This window comes from Takifugu rubripes, chromosome 19 (genome assembly GCF_901000725.2).
Source record: "Takifugu rubripes chromosome 19, fTakRub1.2, whole genome shotgun sequence".
Classification (NCBI taxonomy): Eukaryota; Metazoa; Chordata; class Actinopteri; order Tetraodontiformes; family Tetraodontidae; genus Takifugu; species Takifugu rubripes.
This window is the reverse complement of record NC_042303.1, coordinates 16,686,384-16,707,585: the sequence shown is the minus strand read 5'-3', so window position 1 is coordinate 16,707,585 and position 21,202 is coordinate 16,686,384. Positions and strand designations below refer to the sequence as shown.

Here is a 21,202-nt window from a genome sequence, read left to right as displayed (position 1 = left end):
CGAAGGTGAACTGTGCTGGTAAAAAAAAAACAAAAAAAAAAACCTCCGGAGCAGCGGCGAGGCCAAAAGCAACAAGCAAAACCTGACGGGCAATTTTAATCGGGCGTGACTACATGTCGATTCAAACGTTGTTGTTGGCTGATCACATTACGGCGTGGATGGAAAGACAAGGTCGGCCATCACGGCAATCAACGTGTCAGCCATGGCGATGGCGCAGGTCAGGGGTCAAGAGGACGGCACGTCGGAAGGGTATTTACAAAATACCCCATTCACAAAAAACACCCAATTTCCAAAAACAGACAGGAAGGCTGCATTTAACTGTAGGATTTTATTCATTATTCAACCTACAATGAGCATAAAACAAACCAAAAAAAAAGAAAAAGAACAGGTCGAAGGCTATGACAGAAGAGGAATAAGATGTCGACTTTACAGCTACTTACAGTGTTCCTATCTTTATAGTGGAATAAATGTACTGGTGATTCACATTTAATGTTACTTTTCCTCATTCTTTACACAATTAAAAAATAGACTTAAGTGTAACAGATTGGTGATGTGTGTGGTTTTTTTTTTTGGCAAAGTTGGTATCCCTCACATAACCCGCTGGGAAAAATAAAACACTCAGTTCACGCTTTAAATACATTTCATACCATTATCTTCAAGTAACAGATAGGGGAGCATTTTCTTTTCTTGGTACAACTGTTAAATTAAGTTAAAATCAAGTTGGGGGTGGGGTGGGGGGTTGCAGAGAGTGAGGATGTTATCATAAAAATGACAGGTTCACATTTACACTTAAAAAAAAAAAAAAAAAGTCCCTGATGAGACTGGAACAATATTCACATTCAGCTGTAGTAAAGAAATATTGACATGGTTGCAGTATTTTCCCCCTTTGCTCGTCCAGACATCTGCTTCAAATTCAACATGATCCAGTTTAAAATGCTCAGATCCGACACGCAAGCACGCACCTGCCTCGGACGTCAGGCTTTCCGCTTCCTTGAAGGCGCACGGGTGTAATTAAGGATACTTTTAACTATTTTAAAAATATAGAATTCATTGATAATACACAGAAGGGCTAAAACGAAAGAGCAAGTGAGAAGAAAAACGGTACAAAGCATCTCGGTAATTTTTTGCTGTATACAATAGCTACAGGACCACAGAGTTCAAAGGTTTCGGGTGGCGTCAGGTTCGTCCAGGATAAAGAAAAGGTTTTTTAAAAAACTGTCTTCCAATTACCGAAACTTTGCCTCTGTTGCGGGTGCAGTTCAGCCTTGATCCCTCAACTCAGACGCATCACTCTGCTGCTCTTTTCTGCTCAAATTGTCTGAATTTCTTGGTCAGGTCAGAGCAAAAAATTCAATTAAGCTAAAAAACATCCAATAGAAAAATGGGTCTTTCTCTTTTTTTTTTTTGTCTCAGTTAAAACCACAAACGAGTTTAAAATTCATAGTCGTCCTCGGCCATGTCGATGGCCCAGGCGAACTTCTCACGCTGGGTTTTGTTGTAGATCTTCTCCACGGGGATGCCCCACTTCTTACACCTGAGACACACACGGGCAGAAAGGAGGGGTTTTACAAAGCTCGGCGGTAGGATGAGCGCGGTGTCCCCCTGGGATTCAAGGCTCTCACCATGCCACGGAGATGCGGGGGTCCAGGTAGTTGAGCTTGGAAGTGCCCAGGGCGATCTGCTTGTTCTCCTCGCGGTCGGTCGCCTGCACCTCCAGCTTCATCAGCTGATCGTCTATCCTCTGAACCGCTTTCTTCTTGGCCTCCACAGCCCTGCGGGACAGACGGCGTCCGTAACCACCAGACCACAACACGGTGCTCCGCACACCTGAACACGCACACTCACTTTTTAGATTTCTCGTCTCTCCGTACTTTGGCGTCGGCCTTGGCGCTCTTTAGCTCTCGCTTGGCAGCAGAAAGCTGGGCCTTCTTAGCGTCGATCTGGAGCAAGAAAATGGGACAATGAAGACGCTCAACGCTCTCAGGAACTCCCAAAGAAAAAGAAGAAACCGGAATATTTGCACGGACAGAATGGTGGCGGTGAATTTGACCCAGATCAAACATGCGCGGCCCAATTAACAGAGTTCTGACCTTCGTCTGCAGGTTCTGCATGGACTTCTCAAAGGTCTTGGGTGGGGCCCTCTGATGGTTGCACAGGATGGCCACAGCTCTGTTGGCCCTGTTGTAGGACAAGATCTTGGCCGGAATGTTTTCCTCCGCTGCAGAGAAGAGCGAAACGCCGAGTCAGGCCCGGATAAAGGCCCGCCGCTAAAGCCAGCCCAGTTCACGGCCTTTCATCTTTCACGCGGGCCTTTGATCACGGCCCGACAGTGAAGCGTGGTGTCGTGCAGGGACATACCGCTCGTCAGCTCCTTCAGCTGCGCCTGCAGGGTGATCGAGGCGTTGTAAGTACGGAAAACTTTGGCCGTCAGGCCGTCCATCAGCTCCTGGAGGTGCTTGTTGAGGATAGAAGTCTGGAAGAAGAACATGCGACTGAGACCAAAGCAGCTTTGAGACGGCCACGTTTGACTCCAGAGGTTGTGTTTCGCTCACATTGAGGCGATCAAACAGATCGTCGTCGGGTTCCTTGTTCTCCATGAACAACTGGAGGTTCTTGAACACCTACAAGCAGAACACACGTGTGGGAACGCCGACTCGATAAGGGAACAATCTAAAACGGGAGGAAACGGCAGCACTCGTACCCGTTTCTCCACAGGGACTTTGTTGTAGTAGCGGATGGAGTCTTTACCCAGGAAGTCAAACTCCACCACGTACTCCTGACCGTCGATCTCCGGGTACAGTTTGATGTGTTCCACCCGCAGCGAGCAGCAGCCCACGGTGTCGGCGGTCTCGCCCTCCTCCTTCTCGTTACCTGCTCTCAGAGCCAGCTGGACGGCACCAGGAGAACATCAGCCTCAGGACAAGAGTCACGCCGCGGCCGCGACCTCCGCGAACCTCACCTTGTCGATGAAGTAGAGCGCCACGGCCCTCTGTCTGATCCTCATCTCCTTGGACTTCCAGTCCTCGCGGTACTGGTTCCTGATGCGGTCCACGCACTTCTTCAGCCGGCGAGCCGTCTCGTATTTCTGCCAGTCCTTCTCTCCCTGCAGAGCCACATTCCAGACGTCAGGACGAGGCGTGGAAACGTTAGCCCACCACTACCAACGCGCACCTTAATCCTGGAGCTGGGGTTCAGCATGATGTACTTGATGGAGCCCTGGATGTTCTCCGTCCACGACACCAGCCACGTTACTTTGTTGTCGTGACGGACTTCTTTCCACTTGGTTCCTGGAGGAGGTTCCGGGTACTTCGAGTCCCTTTGAGAAGCATTCAAGCGTCAGAATGTGTGCAGTGAAACACTCTGGAGGAGAGAAGGACTTCAAACCCCCCCCCCTCACTTGCTGCAGTTGATGATGATGTCTTGGGGTCTGATGCGCCGTTTCAGCATGCCCATCTTGGGGTGGTCACCTCGGCCGCGGAACAGCCCCGGGGGCTCGATGCGGAAGTTAGCGATGCGTTCCTTGTGGTTGTCCATGATGCAGAAACCATATTGCTGCAAGAGGCGCTCGTTCTCTTCTTTAATTTTCTAGAAGGTAGAAGAAAACCTGATTGATCTGCCCGCCAGGTTTCGGAAGCACGGCTGTAACGATTTGGACCGACCAGCTTCTCCTCCTTCGTCATGGCCTTCCGCGCCTCCGACTGCGCTTTGAAATACTGGTGCATCTCGGAGAAGTCGCACTTCTTCAGGTCTGTTATCTTCGCCTTCTCCTCGGATGTCATTTCCTGTTTGGCAGAAGTCACTTGTTAAGAAAGGAAGTACTCCTACGCTGGTGGGGCGGTGGAGGCGGAGCCCGAACGTACCTTCCTCCAGTCTTTAAAGAAGTTCTTGCGAAAGACGTCTTTGGTGGTGTACTCGTGGTCCAGCATCTTGGCGAAGAACGTGGCCACCTCCTCTGCACCCGCCCTCAGCATGAAGGCCTTACCTGAAAGGGTCAGAGACAGCGTTCAACAGGGCGCCACGAGACTACAGAGCGGGTAGCCGGCGTGCGACGCCCACCATCGTAGTAGAACTTCACGTTGCTCGGAAGCGGCTCGTACGGCGGTGCGAACACGGGTCCTTTGTGCTCCAGGAACTTCCATTTGACCCCGTCTGTGTACCGCTCTTCTTCCCACCTGAAAGATCAGGGCGAGCGGTGAGGACACGCCCAGCCGGGGCCACGCCGATCCCGCCGCCGTCACTCACCATTTCCACTTCTCCTCCTGTTCCTTCTTTGCTTTCTTCTTCCCGTCAGCGACGTCGCCTTTTTTGTTTTTCGTCTTCACGGCTTTGATGTTCTGAAGAGGGAAGAGAGGATTTTTTAAACACCTCATTCCGGGTTTAAAACAGCTCAGAGACCGTCGTCTCTTCGGAATTCCCAAAATTAACTGGACTGAGTTTGAAACTGGAGCTCCGTCTCTTCACCAACCTCATCTGGTTTTCGTTTCTTGGCCTTCTTCTCGTTCTCAGTCTTTATTTTCTTGGGCTTGAACTCATAGCTGAAAGATATGGACACCTATGTGGTGAGTGGTCAACGCTCCAGAAGCATGCAGGCGTCGGCCACCAGCAGCAGGATTTTAGATTAGGGGGGATTAAAGTGCGCTCACTCGTTGTCGTCGTCCCGCTCCCTCTTCAGGGTCTTGTCGTTCTTGGGACAGTGGTAGCTGTCCTCATCGGGCTCCGACTTCATGTGCAGAAGACTGAAAAAGAAAATCAAGTGCCTTAACCGGGCAGCACAGGAGCCCAATCAGGCCAAAAACGCAGCCCGGACTCACCTGGCGAACCCATTCTCTTTTTCCGACTTGACTTTATAGTCGAAGGACTTGATCTAGAAAAAGGGGCAAACGGTTAAACGCTGAACGGCTTCATTCATCAGCGAGTATTGCAAGTGTCATTTAAATTGATTAAAGGCCGTCCGGCCCGAGCGACGGGTGCGTTAGCTCACCTTCTCCTCCTTGCGTTTCTCCTTGTACTTGTCCTTGTATTTGTCTGTGCTGCCGTCTTTGTGCTTCATCTTCTCCTTGTCTTTGTGTTTTTTGTCAGAAAAGTCCTTGTGGTCGCTACAACCGCACGAGACACGGAAATCAGGTGGCCTTCACTTCAACGCCACGTTAAAAATAAGCTAAAAAAGACGTCAGTCACTCTCTACCTGTTGCCATGCTTTGATTTGTCCCGTTCCTTCTCCTTCCTAAGGTCCTTTTGTTTGTGTTCCTTCTTGAATTTGTCTTTGTGGTGTTTGTGCGAATCTGACGAGACAGATTTGGCCGGTGTAAAAGCCGAGAAACAAAAACTACCATCATGCAAACACTCCACCCACAGAGAGGGAATCAAAGCTCAAAACAAGCCCTGGACATGCACAACGCTGTAAAGGTCTTTATGAATATAAGACAACATCCACGGCGTTCCTCCCACCGCCACCACACAAGCGCCCTGAAAACAAAACACCCGACAGGCTGAAACACGCTAGCGATCAAAACTGGCTTTTACTCTATCCTCAAAAGTCTGAATTGACAGACGGGCTTCACAGGTAAAAACTGTCAGTGGAGCAGACAGGTGGCAAACGGGCGCCAAGCGCCTCCGAACGTCCCCGTCTTCCACATCTCATCATAAAACCCACGTTTAAAATCTACTTTCAGCTCTGTCACAACTGTTTAATCAATAGTTGGTCTCATCCATTACTCAAAGATGATGGATTGGAGGATGCAAGGCCAGTTTCTGTGCATGCTTTATAAAGGCCTCGGACGGCAGAAGGCAACAAGAGTCCGACGGGCAAATAAAACACACCAAAGAGCTCATGATTGAACACACATATCTGATATCTGAAAGCATTATTAGCATCAATTCCAAGATACACATGCAACAATGGCCTTTGCCTCTGCTCTCTTTGTACAAATAAAATGACATTAGTCGGCTTTTTTTTTTTAAATCCCATTAAAGGTGCACCGTTGCAGCCGTGTGATCAAAGCTCTCCACACCTGGGAGACGGTGAGAAAGTGCAGGTTAAAGTAGGAATGGAGTGTTTAGAGGTTCTTAAAACAACTTGTGACCGACGAGGCCCCGATAAAGCACCGTGGAACCGCGTCTCCCCTCCACAGCTGCCGCTACCTCTCAGCCCGGGTCAGGTTGTGCTGCCGGGCCGCTACACTGGAAAAAGAAAATGGCGCAGAGACTAAGTCCACAACCCCCAAACCCTCACTTTCAGGTGCTAATTTTACCACTAAAGCCCACCCAACAAATAATTCTAACACGACAAACTGACAAAACACCTCGAGTTGTTTGCCAAAATGAAGTCTGCGTGGGAAAAGACTCCACGGAAAGGCTTCCAATAGACCTTCCTTTTGAACAATAGGTGCTAGTGAGTGAGACAGAGGACTTAGTCTCTGGACGCCATTTCTGTCCTCTGCTGAAAACTACCAAAACGCTACGTTTGCCGTCCGAAAACAACACCAAATTTGAAGAAATCCGCCCACGGGCCGCAGCTGGGTGTCACAGACTTACCGCTGAAACGAGAACCGCCGTCGACCTGCAAAATCAAAAACAGATTAACGTTACATTCCGTGAAAGCTAGCCGGCTAACTTTTAACTTGCTGGGTGAGAGCGACAGTTTGTTAGCTCCGCTGCTAGCTCGCTACACTGACCGGCACTCCAGCTTAGCGAATACTGGGGTTGCTACGACTAGCATGGGCTACAGCTAACGGCTAATGCCGAGTAACAGTGGTACGCCGCACCGACAATAATGTATGCCAATAACGCCATACGATACATGGACCTAGTCGCATTAGAAACATGAGAAATAAAACGTGATTAAACCTGTCACGGCAGCGTTAGCACCGGAGCGAGTTGTCTGACAAACACACAGGGCTAATATGAGCTAGCTCGGGACCATCCACGTTAGCTAGCAGAGTTGTCTTGTCAAACCAGCCAAATTAAAGCATAGCGACAAAATGCAGCCGGCAACTTCCAGCGCTGTCATCGGGAAGTCTGCTTTGACATTACCTGGTCCTCGTTGTGGGAATGGTCCCCACTCATTTCCTTAGCGTCGTTTGGCTGTGGGGGTGGTAAAAGGGGAAAAACAAAAATGAGAAGTGTGTGTTTCCACAAGCCGGTGAGCTGGAGAAGCAGCCAGGCAGAATGAAGAAAAGACAATTGTGTAAGAGCCCTAAGTCCCTCATGTTCGCCACTGCGCGTGCGCCGCGATTTAAACGGCAGCGTGGTCCCGCCTCTTCCGGAAACGTGTTGCTCCTGGGTCACCTGCTCCGGCAGAAGCCGGGGAGAACCAGGCGCTTCTCCCGGGGTCAGCAGAAGGAGAAGCGTCCTTTGTGCACCAGTGTTTACGACTTGTTTGTTGCAGATTGAGAGAAGAAGCTGCGCAGACATAAATAAGGACTAAACCTGTAAATAAGAGCAAGGCAGGCACACATTTGCTTGAGCTGTATACAAACACATCATGGTTGAAATACAATGGAAATAATTGGGTGTCAAGGTGGAAGTTATGCGAAATTAAGAAGTTGCATTTAAACTTGCTTGTGAAAGAGGTTGGGAATTTCCACACGCGTCGGATCCTCCTGCACCCAGCAGCCAGGCTGACTCAGATTATGGCGAAATAGAGCCGTAAATGATGCCCCCCACCTTTGACACCCATTTGAAATATGCGAGTATCAATTTTATGCACTCATAAAACACCTTTGTCACAAAAGCTGATGAGGGCTGCTGCTGCAATCAGTGTGGCGGAGAGGAGAGAAGAGGTTCTTGCACTGATCCATCCATCAGATGAACAGCAGCATCGCTTTCAACATCCTCAGCATCATCCTTTCCCAGAAGATGCATCCTGTCGTTGCCTTTCAGTAACTCACTCAGACATTCAGCCGCTGCTCTATTTACTCAAACAAAACTTCTCTTCGGACCACTTTCACTCAGCCCTGCACCCATCTTGTCCACCGGGTGGCGCTGTTTCACACAGTCGTAAGGAGACAGGACGGGTTTCCTAATTTAGTGGCTGTAAAACTCTGACTTTTAACCGGAAATTCACAACAAACGGTCAATTCTACAACCTTCAGATGGACCGTGTTTAAATGACCAGCACAAGTATTAAAAATAGTGGTACAGAACTTTGGTGCACTGTTTTAACACGGCCGATTCTCTGATTAACAAGCCGAGAATCACCTTCTTTTAAACTTGTAGGAAGCTAAATGTGCGAACATCTCAGTCCTAATTAGTTTTGTGCTGGAACATTGTGCCCTCCACGCGTCCCTGCTCCTGCTTTCAACGATCCGTCTGATGTCAAATGCGATTTTAAATGAGGATGTGTGGGACGGGGTGTTCCCGGCTTCAAAGACACGTGCATTTGAAACTTTAATAATGCTACTATTAATTTATTATCCCTGTATAGCGACCCACCTCACAGCTCATGCCGGTTTGTGTTTCTCAATAATCCAGACTGTCTGGTGACCATCGACCGACCCCGAGCCGTGAGCGATGGCGTGCATACTTTGCAATGGACTGGACACCTGCTCCAGGTGTTTTCCATCTGACCTCTGACCCTGATTACAGCTGAATGGTGGTTGATAATAAAAAAAGACGGAAAAGGTCGTCTTAAAGAGTAGGACCAGATATCCCCTGAAGGCCACAGGCCCGGACATTCAGGAGGAGTTTAAAGGTGCCTGAAGGTTTGAGCGCTTTCCCATTCAAACGCTTGACCCCGTGACCCCAGGCACACTGGAGGGATCGCAGTTGCATGTTTAAAAGTGACACGCACGGCAACCGAGTGCGTTCGAAGGCGTTGTTTTCATGTTTATTGCCTTTTACATGCATGTTAAAGTCTTTACATTTTCATTTAAAAACACAGATAAATAACTGGTGCAGCAAAGACGTTTAAACCAACAATAACAAAGAGTCACTCTACCAGTTTTGCCTGAGATCAACCACATTCATATTTCTGACCTTTAACATTGACCCTGAACAGAGGTTATCTTTCCTATTACTGCAAGATAAAAGGCGTAATCTCGCAGCTGCAAGGTTAATACGTTGCATTGTTTAATGCACACGCGTGTTTAACACCGTGTTTGTGATCATGACTCGGTGGGGTTCTGGTATAAAAACATGTAGGAGTCACACAGCAACCTCCGCACAAGGTCGGGCGTCTGGCCGGGGTCGGTGCGAGCCAGCTCCTCTTCTGGCCGAGACAGGAATTCACCCACCTCTGGACAAGCTCGGATCTCAGGAATGTTGTAGCCGTTCTGATCGTCTCCTGCAAAGAAGAGCGTCTTTAAGAGTGACGGAGATAAAGAGCGTTTGTGGACGTCAGAGCCAGCTTTTATCTGCAGTGTTATCACATGATGAAGAAGCCGTGCGTAGCCAGGGAGTGTTTGCACGAACATCGCGAATAGAAGAAAACGCGTGAAACGAAGCAAGGATAGAGTCTCACCACATCTGTCTGCCATGCTGTCGAAGAAGATCCAGGAGCGGGGCCCGGGGCCGTATTTGACGAAGCACACGTAGTGGCTGGTATGAATGCAGAGGACGGCGAACAGCTCCATCGTGCTCCTGGAAACGGGACCGTCGGCGGCTCTACTGGCTGCTGCTGTCAGCACCTTGGGGTCGTGCCCCTGGCGACAGGGGTGTTTATGCACCTGAGGAAACAGCAAAGCTTTTACAGGCTGGTTCTGGGCTGAGGGAGTTTGGTGGAGACCCTGAGGTTCTACCTGTGAGTTGCAAATCGAGCAATACTGTTTGATTCTGCCTGGCTGCAGTTTGCGATCGGGTAAACACTGAAGACACTCGTGCTCTGCCGACCGTCCACAGATGAAGCATTCTCTTTGAGCTGGTGGACACACACACACACACACACACACACACACACACAGAAAGGGATTAAACCCATTTTTAAATTTATAGTATGCGATGTGTAAATTAGTGCTGGTCCTCACAGTGGCACAAAAGATCCGTGATGTCCAGCTCGGTAGAGGGAATGATATGAGAGAACATCTTATACTTGTTTCCAAACCTGGGCATTTGGACCATCAGACATGACGGTACCTGAGAACAAACAAGAAAAATTAATTAATTAATTAATGTACAAACCTTCTCATTTTAAAAAAAAGGGAGCGCTCGCTCACCTCTTCAAACTTGAGGTCGCCTGACAGACAGGACGTGTCCAGCAGCTGCTGGACGGTGGGCATCGCCCCCATCTGCTCTTTCTCCAGAAAGATCTGGAATGTGTAGGTGCCTTGAGAGGTTCCCTCTGCGGACCTAAAGAGACACAAAGACACAGAGTTGATACCCGATGCTAAACCCTGATGCGGTCCTGAGAGCGTGAGACTAATACCTTAGCTTCAGCAGGGGTTCTACACTAAACACCTTCTGGAACAAGAGGGTGATGAACTCTTCTGGGTCTGCAAAGCAAAGAATTTTAATGGTTCCTTTACGCTCCACAAAGGAATGAGATTGTTCCACGTGACAAAGGTGGCCGGTACCTTTTTCCTCTGTCCTGAACGTGTCACAGCCGAGCTGTCTGCGAAAAAGCGCCACGCTGTCGGCAGGTACGAACCCCTGTCTACAAAACACACGGCAGCCATCAGTAACGCAGGAGCAGACTGGTTTTTGTTGCTGGTGGAGGCTATCGGTGCCGGGAACATGCACTGTGAAATGTCATCATGTTCTTGTTTGGCAAGGCAGATGATAACATGAGGCATATGAGAAACAAACCTCCGTAAGCGGTTAACTATTTTTCTCAGAGTGCATGCTGTGGGTTTCTCTGTGTCAGCAGGCTTCCTGCAGATGTTGTCCAGGGTCAGAGATGAGCTAAACAGGCTGGGGAGAGAGAAACTCAGGGTTACCATCTCTAATCTGCTACCCTGATTCCAGGGAGTCTGATCTGGCTCTCAGCTGTCCAGAGGAGCGGGCGTCTTTACCTGAAGAGGGTGGCGTCGAGATAACAAGAGTTGACGTGACCCTGAATGCCTTTCATTCTCCCCACTAACAGAGAAAGGGCTTCTGACTCAGGGATGGGTGGTGCGTCCTCCGCGGAGTCCTCAAACGGAGGAACTGAAACCAGCCCACACACGTATTCCAGTTAGATGGCATTTTAACACAAATCGCATGATTTTAATTTAAACTTCTCTCAAATCTTCCAGAATGCTTAATAATGTTAGTTTTCCTGTTACATTTAGCTCATGGAAATTTCAAACACCGGCCTCTAACCTGGTGATGTCGGTGCTGGTTCTTCATAGCAGCCCAGCCGACTATCAGGACTACACTTGTTGGCAGGGACGAACAACGCCCGGTTCCCCTTGCAGCTGAAATACCGCTGGCCTGCGCACGTTCCGTCAGAGCAGCCATTAATCTCGTAGTCCTGCGAAGACAAATCCTTTTCTTAACCAGAGCTTCTGAGGTGAGAAGCATATCATACTGGTGCAAACCTCACCAGCTCAATTCCTGCCCACACGTTTCTCTTCCCTTTAAGGACCCCCAACCACCGGACCACCCCGTACAGCCGGATGCCAGTAGTCGACTCCACTTCCACGATGGATCCCACCTCCAGAGGCACCTGAGAGACGCTGGACCCCTGAATGACGCCCTCCTCGGTGTGGTTTCCTCTCTGCAGCGTGTTCGAGCCTAGGTTCGGCATGGAGTTGATGCGAGTCACCGCTCTCTTGTTCGGGCCTGCAGAGGTGTGTGGAGGATGTGGTGGTGACTAAGAAGTCATCTGACCCCCCCGAGTCGTGTCACTTTAGACTGTGCAGTATGTGGACACCTCAACGATGCACAATGTGCTTTAACACACCACACATTCCATCGCGCCGAGACTGGTTTTTCCAGCTGCATACCATTCCTGGGTTGAATGGGTGCTGCTTGATAATGTTTTTAAGTTCCACACATCAACATTACCGATGCCTGATGCCCTCTACTTACTCTCACTCCGGCCGTCTCTCCAGTGCAGTCCCACGGGGGAGTAAGAGGGGACCACCTGAACGATGTCTGCAGCGCTGAAGAGCAGCAGAGGAGCAGGTTTTTTGGATGACAGGGTGCTATCAAAATCCTGCGACAGAGCATAACAGGCACAATATTAAAAACAACATATGCACGTGGATGAAAGATTCATGTCGCTTTCTAAATCTGTGACTATGTTTGGACGGGAGAATGCATGTACCCACCATGAACTCCACCTCAAAGCCAAGCATGTGCAGGTCGTCTTTGCTCTCCTTCCTCCCAACCTGCATGAGGTTCCTCACCACCCCGGGAAGGGGTCCCTTCCTGTGCTTCACCACCACCAGGTCATCCAGCGCCAGCGCACAGATGGCTGAGAACAGCTGGGGGTTGCACAGCAGCTCCAGGCGCCTCCCGATGTTGGAAATGAAGAGCAGCAGCTGGGCCTGGTGGCGGGTCAGAGGGTAGGTGTCCTCCCGTGCGACGATGCCCCCACTCTTGGGGCTCCCCGTGGCATATAACAGCCCCATTATCTCCCCGTGAGGCGTCTCCGTCTCCACCCGACCGATACATCCCCGGCAAAAGCCCTTCCTGGACTTTCCCCGGATCACGATGAAATACTTGTCGTTTGCTGGAGTTTTAGCCTCCATTGATGGTTTTTGCAGTCCGTTTTGAAGTTGATATCGTTCACAGAACCTGCTGTATTGAGAAGACAGTGCTGGTTTTAATAGATGGAACAAAAGCACTGCAGATGCAGCTTCTCACACGGCAACACACCAATTTAGCCAAAAGCCTATCAATTTTCAGAATATGAACGTAAATCAGGTCAGAAGCCAAATTTCAACTGAGTTATGCTGGTGATAAAACATCCATCATGTGAATCACAACCCCAGGTGGCTTAATTCATCCTTGGGTCGTGTCCAGCACACATGCACACTTCTAATCCAGGCAAAGGCTTTTGAAAAGATGTTAGAGGAAACATTTCTTCAGAGGTGACCATGTAGAACCTTGTTTAACGATCTTATGACACTAAGAATGCAAACAGCAGGAGTAATCTAAAATAAACTTTGAAACTGCTGACATCAAACACATCAGTGTTCTCAAACACTCTCCTTCAACATATTGTTTTCTTACCGTTTTAACTGGCGAAGCTCTAACTTGCAGACAGATTACTTCATTATTTGCCTGCGAATAATCGGCTCACAGCAGGTGAATGTTCCTGCTGACTGGAGGAGGTAAAGTGACACTGGAGGATTTATTACTGACCCGCATGTGACTGGCAACACCCACTTGGCGTCTCCGCCTCAAAAACTGATCTCATAACCTCAAACAACAGCAGGACTCGGAGGGAGCTCTTACATCAAAACCCAATCAAACTGTCGTGGCTCTCAATTTTTGTTTGGGTGAAGGAAAAATCGGATCTTAAAAATATTGTCACATAACTCAAATCATGTCGCTGACACGCACACGTCCGGGGCTGTTGTGTAGCTGCACTACCTGCAGTGTTTTGATTGGCATGTTTATCTGCAAGCAGAGCACATGTGACATGTTCCACCATGTGATCCTGCTGGAATGAAAGGCTGTATCTCGACTGCACATCAGGCTTACATAAGAGCCCTCATTTCACAGTTTCAGCTAACCAATTCTTCGAAGACTAAAAGTCTTTAGTCTGATGCTTAATAGGTGAGGACAATGGAGAGAAAATTAAAGAAATTTTGTGGTTTTTAATGTTCTTTGTTTGCAAATCTGATCTAAGAAACTCTGATTACAGACATTACAGGGAAATCAGACAGCCTGGAGAGGCTAATGCAGCAACTAAAACCTCCTCCTTCCTGCGCACAGCCAATAAAACATCTGGCCGACGGGTTTCTTCTCAGGAACGTATTGTTATTTGTCTCTTTATAGAAGGGCGGCGCACTGATCAGCAGCTGAAGCATAAACGTAAAATCTGCAAATAATTAAACAAAATCGACCAAGGATGCCATGCTGGTACCATTATTATGGGTATAATGAGAGAAACGGCCCTCTTACATAATAACTATTTCTTCTCAAGGCAAAGCTCTGGACGGAGGGACGGCCTTGCCTTGAGTTTGTCCAGACACCTGGAGGACGCGTCTGTTCAATCACACCTGACCAAGTTCTGGTTCCTCCTTGGAACAGCGTGCTCGGGGAGCTCATCAGATAAGATACAAGAATGCCGTTTGCAGCATGCCATACATTTCCCTTCGGGTCACTCATGTCATAGAAAGTCACACCATCTCGCTGCTGATCCTGTGATGCCAACTCCACCTGCTGACAGCTCCTTCTGTGGGGAGGAGGCCCGTCTCTAAAACACCGTCTTGTGGTTTTTAATGGCCCAATTTCTTAACAGTGCTCACATGTTACTTCCTGGGTTTTCTCAACTTTATGCAATGAGCAAGTCATAGAGGCCCAACTGAAAACAGTAATGATAAATGTGAAAGAAACATGCGGTAAAGAACACGTATGATACCAGATGTGGATGCCGTTTGCCTTTTATAAGCCTGTGGTGACCTACTTACTCTTCACTGAGAAGATTCTGGCACTTTGCAATTTAATGACCACAGAGACTCGTGATTCATGTGGAGACGCACAAAGAAAAACACACAGCTCTCATCCAGGTAAACTTCATGGTATATTGGAAACAGGGGATGGATTTTAAGGTAGCTGCCTTTTATGTTGCAGTTAGCGTGTGAGCCTCAGTGAGCGAGGCTGCGACGTCCCGGCTGCTGGAGGTGGAAGAGGCTCTGCTGGACTCCCAGTCGAACGCGGTTGTGGCGCTGCAGGGTGTTGCGCGTCACGTGGTGCCGGTCTGCCCAGGTCCTGGCCTTCTGAACCAGGGTTAGCTGCTCCACTACTGTCAAAGGTTTAAGCTGCGGAGCCGCACCTGCCACCGCTGGATGGGCGGAGCTGCTTTGACCTGTAGGTTCTGGATCTACAACACTAGAAAGAGAAGAGAATGGAAGCTGCAACATTTCTATGCCATTCATTGCTTTTCCCTCCCCAATTTGTGGTAAACATTTTCTCTCACCTGATCACATTTAAGGCTCCCTTGTTTGCCAGAGTGTCCTGGGGATGAGCTGAGCCGGACTGTTCCACAGGGGTCTGCTCCGGACCCTGGTTCTCTGCAGAATCTGCCTCTGTTGAGACAGAATGTTTTCCCATTACTTAAAAATGAGATTTACATTTAAAAAAAAAATCTAATTAAATAACATGAAGGGTTTTGTTTTGCTTGTTTTCAGTGTTATTTGCTAATGCAGGAGTAACATTTTCTCTGGCTGACCTTGATGACTGACAACCTGCCACTCCTCTGCTGCCATTTCTCCCGATTTGAAGTCATCGGGGGTCTGCTCCTCTCCTCCAAAAAGCAGACGGGCGATGGCTCTGAACATCGCCGGGTTCTCTTTGTCTTGTCTTGTCCCTTTTGTTTAGCTGCAGACTCAGACTGCCGAAGACAAGGGAAACAACAGCTCATGGGGTCATTTGCATGTTCATATCCCTTAATAAAGTCACGGTGGTAATGCCAAAGTATTCTTTCTTCTGTAATATTGTTCAAAATTTAAAGGAACTGGGTCAGCAGATCAGGTAATCCATGGCAAGAGACACAGAGGTCCGAGTAATGCCCACTCCCCAGGACTTTTGTTCTGGTCCATCTGCTCTTAATAGATGGGGGAGGGGCTCCTTTATCAAACATATAATTAGTGCAAGATTAGTCTGCAGCGTTTACAGGCAATCGACTTTGGCGGCCCCCGCATTGTTGCAACGTTTTCACAATCACACAGTTGCACTTCCCAGAAATATTACGCTCAAAAAATACTGCACAAGCAAAATTGAGTAGATTTTATAACCTATTGTGATACGTAATTTAAAGGTACCAGAGACAGCAGAAAAGGCGATAATTGGAGGTGCCATCACCCGACTTTAAACCAGTTAACTTGATACAGAAAATCCATTATGCAGCTCCTATTATTATTATTGTTGTTGTTGTTGTCATATACACTGCTGTATAGTCTACTGTACAGTCTTAATTCAGCATTAGCTCTGCAACATCCTTACCTTCGGTTAGCGTTTCTCAGCTGCAGCCGATTTAATGCGAATGTTCTTCTTAAAATACTGTCAATGCAGTAAGATTTTTATGAGCTTTTCACCAAATGGTTATTTTGAATTTCAAACCCTCCGCAGACAACAAATCCGCCCCGTGGCCACGCCCACCGTTGAAAACGCACCAATCAGAGCCCTGTAATTTAATCCGCGGAGTGATATGATGTCAACCGAGACAAAACTCTGGTACTAGTTCAAACAGCGAATTTACAATTACTTTGACGAAGGCTTCTTTGTGGTATACAACATAAAACCACAAAAAATTGATAGATTTAATGCTTCTCTCAAATGATTTAAATATAAACTATATTAAAACTACAGAAAAAGACTTCAACATGGTGCCTTATTCAATGACTACTGATGAAAATAAATATTCGGTGCATCATTTTCTTTGAGCAGCATGGAGCATCTCAACAGAGGCCCATACTCACACTGACACACACATTTTGCTCACAACTGTCTCCACCTGGTGGTTTTATCGTAGTCACCCACCTCTTCCAGGGGCGCAGGCGCAGTCGCCATTTAGTCCTCTAGTGTGTCCAATTTTGAGCACTTTATCTCCAACTATATTGCTTGCCTTCTTAAATAAATTATTCAAGTGAGCACATTAAAGCATATTCACAGTACTTATTTTGTAATTACATTAATATTACATTAATGGGGGCAAAATGATGCGCTAACTCTATCCCATGAATCAAATCAAACCCAAAGAATAATGTATAAAAGGTCATTTTTTTATATTGTTGACTGTCACTTTCCTCCAGTAGATGGCGCAGTGACTCTATTGAGACGGCCGGGGCTCCAGGGTGTAGCCTTTTTAAAATAAAGTAGGCCAGAAGCTGGACAGACAACAGCACAATAAGAGAGAAACCATCAAACAACATTTAAGTAACGTTCAAACACATAAACATCAGATTTTAATGAAAGATGCGCTCAGACAGCATTTGTGTCTCATTTCCCTTTATGTGCAGTTTGACAAATGTTTCATTTCAGCTTCCTGAAATTCATAAAACTGATGACTATAAGCATTTGTATAAGGTGACAAAAAAGCCAAATCGATCTAAAGACTTCCAGATTAGGAGACTTTAATAGGAAATCATCTGGAGGCTCCAAGTGTGGTGAAGTTGATGGACTGGCGACCATCATTAGAACTTTCCGAGACAGTTTGTGCCTCGTCACAAAAATCAAAATGCTTCTTGTTATTACAGTATCAGCGCAGGTCCGCAATGAAGGATTGCTGTTGTAAACAGTGTAAAGTCGTGTTTATGTTGTTGGGAAAGTGTGCGAGCATGCAGACATCTTCCTGCGCACTTGAGCGCTGGTATGGGAGGTGGGGAGGTGGGGAGGGCCCTCGGGGCGAGCACACCCCTCCCGCCTATGTCAGACTATTTCAGAACACAGGCCAGCATTTAGTCATTTTCTATGAACGCTGCGCGCAGACACGCGTGTCTTTGCTGACATCCACCCTCATATTTCGGGCTGTTTCTGGGTTGTTTTTTTTTCCGTTTATTGAGGATATTGAGGATCGAAAATCTACTTTATTTTTACACCACCGTTCTTGTTGAAGCTGTGCGTCGTGACCGCAGGGTACTTTTACGCACGCGCTCAAGGACAATGCCTCGGTCTTTTTTGGTCAAAAAGTACTTCGCGAAACAAAAGCCGAATTACAGTGAGCTGGAATGTCAGAATGGTGAGTTTGAGGATTTTTTTCCCCCCTTTATGTCTTTTGTAGATTATGAAATAAGTTTTACATAAGTGGCGGAAACCACCTGTTTTCCTGTGCGATTTTACCTTAAAACCAAAACAAAAATTGTGGTATATATTTTTTAAAGACCTAATTTAGCTTCAAACTCCAGCTTAGACCCGGCCCGTTAGACGCACTTTTCCCCCCTTGTGCAACCAGACAGTGCCCCATTCATGTTACAAGTTCTTGTGAATACGTGGGAGGAAACGGCCCGTATGGCTTTAAACCCGTTAAATGCTGCACAAAAAAACAAAAAAAAAAACATAATCTTGTGTGATGAGCTAATAACAAACACATATATCACCCTCGTGGTGCAGTTCAAGCATTAAGAAATTGTCCTTTTTTGCCACAGATACTTCCCAGGAAAGTTATCCCTTCGCCGAGCTCCCATCAGCAGACAGCAGCGCTGCCACCTGCCTCACAACAGGTCTCGTGTGGGACCTGAGCGTCCTGCCAACCTTATACCTGCCCACCTCTCAAACAGAACCAACTTCCATCCCAGGCCCCCTCGACCTCAGTTCCCCTTCCAGCCTCAGCAGCAGCGCCAGCAGCTGCGGAGAAGAAGATGAAGGACGCACCTCGGACCCCCCCAGCCCAGAGCCCGTGCACACATTTGCCCCTCGCCAGCGGATGAAATGCACTGGTGTCATGGCTCGCAGCAGTCCCCCTGAGGAAGAGGAGGAGAGAGAGGCCCCCGCCACGGCAGCCAGGCCAGCCTTCCTCTGCAAACACTGCCCAAAAGAATACACCAGCCTGGGGGCGCTGAAGATGCACATCCGCTCACACACCTTGCCGTGTGTGTGCACCACCTGTGGAAAGGCTTTCTCCAGGCCGTGGCTGCTGCGAGGCCACATACGCACACACACAGGTATGAAGACATTCCAATAACGTCATAGGGGGGTTTTTTTCTCTTTGGCTTTTGAATTCAACCTTTAGTTTGATCTGTGAGATTAGGCTGCAGGATATCCATGACAATCAGCACGCTGAGCTCACATGCTTGATCAGCAGACATTATCACACAGGGGGAAGCCCTTCATGGACCCTGCACTCATTGATCACTCATTGTGTTTAATGCCCCGGCAACAATGATTCGTTGACTAATTATCTTGTCGTGGCTGCTGGGGGACGGAGCACAGGGTTGATAAAAGGTTTAAAAGAATGCCTGAAGGGGCTTTGCTGTCAATGAGCTGTTAGTACCTGCTGCGACTTGTTAGCATGCTAATCTCATTTTGCTGTGATTCAATCACGTTGCTTCAGACAGACTCTGACCCAACCAGCCTATCATGTGCTTCCTCGTTATCTAGTGGGCGTAAAGTGTTAATGAAAGGCTTTTGTGGAGACAGAGGCCACTCGTCAATATGCAAGGACGCCCACTGGAACTGATGTATAACTACATGACCTGTGCTTCCTCTCCTCCCCGTTCAGGTGAGCGCCCGTTCTCCTGCCCCCACTGCAATCGGGCCTTTGCCGACCGCTCCAACCTGCGGGCCCACCTGCAGACCCACGCCGAAGTGAAAAAGTACCAGTGCGGCATCTGCTCTCGTACCTTCAGCCGCATGTCGCTGCTGCAGAAGCACAGCTCCTCAGGGTGCTGCTCCGCTGCAGTATGAAGCGCCACAGAGACGGACGGAGGACACCCACTCAGAGTTCTGAGAACCGGCTGGTCAAGTGGTCCAGACACAAGCCCAGCTGACCCCCCCTTGCAAGGTCACAAAGAGCCTGGCATGGCCTGCTGGAACCAACTGAGCCTCATTCGTGGATCTGATTAGCTTATCACCTTCTCTGCTCCATGAGGGAAGACTCGGAGAGCCTAGTCTTCATTTCTTGCAATCTAGGTTGCGGTTCTGAAGCCGGACCAAATCCAAGCAGAGCTTTCCAGACACTCACTTCACCCTCAGCCCCGTTGCTATTGTGCTCATTCCAACGACCAAACATGCAGTGAACTCTTTGGGGTAAGAGGTGGTCTTTCCTGTCTCTATCCTGGTGCCGACCAGCTCAGGATCACAGCCCAGACACAGCTGCTGAGAGGTAGGGGTGCGTGGGTGGACTAAATCTCTCAGTATGCCTTATAGCACACACACACACACACACACACACACACACACACACACACGCACACACACACACACACACACACACACACCAAAGCAAATGCACACCCAGCTGTCCCTGGAGCTGTGGTGCAGATAGACGAGGTGCTAACAGGTGCTGCAGCCGTGACCTTCGCCGGCTGACGGCAGGTGACTTCCACTGCCCTTGGTTTGCTTAGGAAAATAAAGGATACACACCATCAAAAATGTATGGTGTCTGTGTCACCGCTGGCGATCAGTTTAAGCCTCTGTTTTGACCACATCCAAACCGCCTCTTTAATCTGACGCTTTCAAGAGATAGGAAGAGACATCCACCCACTCGTTGTCCAAAGAAGCTTTACTTCGCAGGTGGGCGATGCCGTGCACTCAAGGTTACCGCAGTGTTAATAATAAGCCAAAGCCATATTTTTTAATGTAAATGAATTTGTGCCTTGCTTTTTTATTTTTAATGAATTTTGAAACAAGAAAAGAAAAAGTGCCTTTTACCTCAGATAGTATTTGCGGATTAAAGAAAAGTCACTGACGACAGTATTAGTAGATTAGCAATATTTTGAAAATGCAAGAAGGCTGGGACCAAATATTTTAAGGTTTACGTTATCGAGACACGGTTGTCTAACATGTGATCATAAAGATGATTTTTCTTTTTTTTTTTTAAATTACAATTCCTAAACATTACAGCCATGTTTTGTAGCGTGATGTGCAGATTTCAGTTTTATACCATACTTGTGTGTTCACTTAAGTTTCTTGTATGTTGTAACTGTTAAAATTTCCATTTCAATAAAGTAATTTATGTTTATTACATTTTGCCCTGTCATTGTCGGGACAATTGAAACATCGGATCGTTAGATCATTAACTGCATCTTACGCTGGGGGAGGCAACTGACCGGCGCGGCAGAGCCGAATGTGCAGGTGAGCACACCTGGGTGATGGACAGGAACAACCGACTGCACCTGCCTCCAGTTTCCACCTGCCGTCGCCCTCAGCGTCACTGTGCAAACACTGCTCGAGGTGTGCGCGCGTGTGCAGTTGAAGAACTTTGGTCAAGGTCTGCTTCCACTCAATACAAAGAATTTGCACCGGTTCATACATGCCAGCCAGAGCCCTTGAAATTATCTTAAGGTGGAATTTCAGCCATCCGTATTCCTGTCTGCAGGGTGTGAGTGTATAGGTTTTCTCCTCCTCCTCCTGGGAAAGTGTTCTCTTCTTCCACCCCGACTGTGAGTCAGAGTCTGCCCAGACTGGAGCGTCAGGATCCCACGGCTCCTCTGCGCTCAGGCCGTGGTACGCT

General features: G+C 48.1%; 3 protein-coding genes across 5 annotated transcripts; 1 reads left to right on the top strand and 2 right to left on the bottom strand.

Moving 5' to 3' along the window:
- Positions 1-314: 314 nt before the first annotated feature.
- top1a (DNA topoisomerase Ia) lies at positions 315-7,227 on the bottom strand. The gene is made up of 21 exons (XM_003973668.3): positions 7,033-7,227; positions 6,535-6,559; positions 5,186-5,282; positions 4,982-5,096; positions 4,812-4,864; positions 4,644-4,736; positions 4,466-4,535; positions 4,243-4,334; positions 4,057-4,172; positions 3,861-3,982; positions 3,660-3,782; positions 3,398-3,585; positions 3,172-3,316; positions 2,960-3,103; positions 2,702-2,887; positions 2,553-2,621; positions 2,359-2,473; positions 2,091-2,218; positions 1,846-1,940; positions 1,623-1,772; positions 315-1,534 (listed from the first exon to the last, which is right to left on the bottom strand). The coding sequence occupies exons 1-21, from the start codon at positions 7,063-7,065 to the stop codon at positions 1,432-1,434; spliced, it is 2,262 nt and encodes a 753-aa protein (XP_003973717.1). The 5' UTR covers positions 7,066-7,227; the 3' UTR covers positions 315-1,431.
- A 1,574-nt stretch (positions 7,228-8,801) lies between these two features.
- cyld2 (cylindromatosis (turban tumor syndrome) 2) lies at positions 8,802-13,264 on the bottom strand. Of its 3 annotated transcripts, XM_011614320.2 has the most exons (14): positions 13,096-13,259; positions 12,189-12,660; positions 11,947-12,073; positions 11,459-11,697; positions 11,236-11,386; positions 10,947-11,079; positions 10,741-10,845; positions 10,509-10,588; positions 10,361-10,427; positions 10,152-10,284; positions 9,963-10,071; positions 9,738-9,856; positions 9,461-9,665; positions 8,802-9,283 (listed from the first exon to the last, which is right to left on the bottom strand). In XM_011614320.2, the coding sequence occupies exons 2-14, from the start codon at positions 12,609-12,611 to the stop codon at positions 9,105-9,107; spliced, it is 2,070 nt and encodes a 689-aa protein (XP_011612622.2). In that variant the 5' UTR covers positions 12,612-12,660; positions 13,096-13,259; the 3' UTR covers positions 8,802-9,104. The 3 variants fall into 3 exon arrangements, with proteins under 3 accessions (XP_011612622.2, XP_029683281.1, XP_003973760.2); XM_029827421.1 differs by having other exon boundaries at positions 10,361-10,588; positions 12,189-12,657; positions 13,096-13,264; XM_003973711.3 differs by having other exon boundaries at positions 10,361-10,588; positions 13,096-13,263.
- A 4,123-nt stretch (positions 13,265-17,387) lies between these two features.
- snai1a (snail family zinc finger 1a) lies at positions 17,388-20,713 on the top strand. The gene is made up of 3 exons (XM_003973710.3): positions 17,388-17,770; positions 18,177-18,692; positions 19,250-20,713. Exons 1-3 carry the CDS (start codon positions 17,695-17,697, stop codon positions 19,432-19,434), a joined length of 777 nt encoding a protein of 258 aa, XP_003973759.1. The 5' UTR covers positions 17,388-17,694; the 3' UTR covers positions 19,435-20,713.
- Positions 20,714-21,202: the final 489 nt, after the last annotated feature.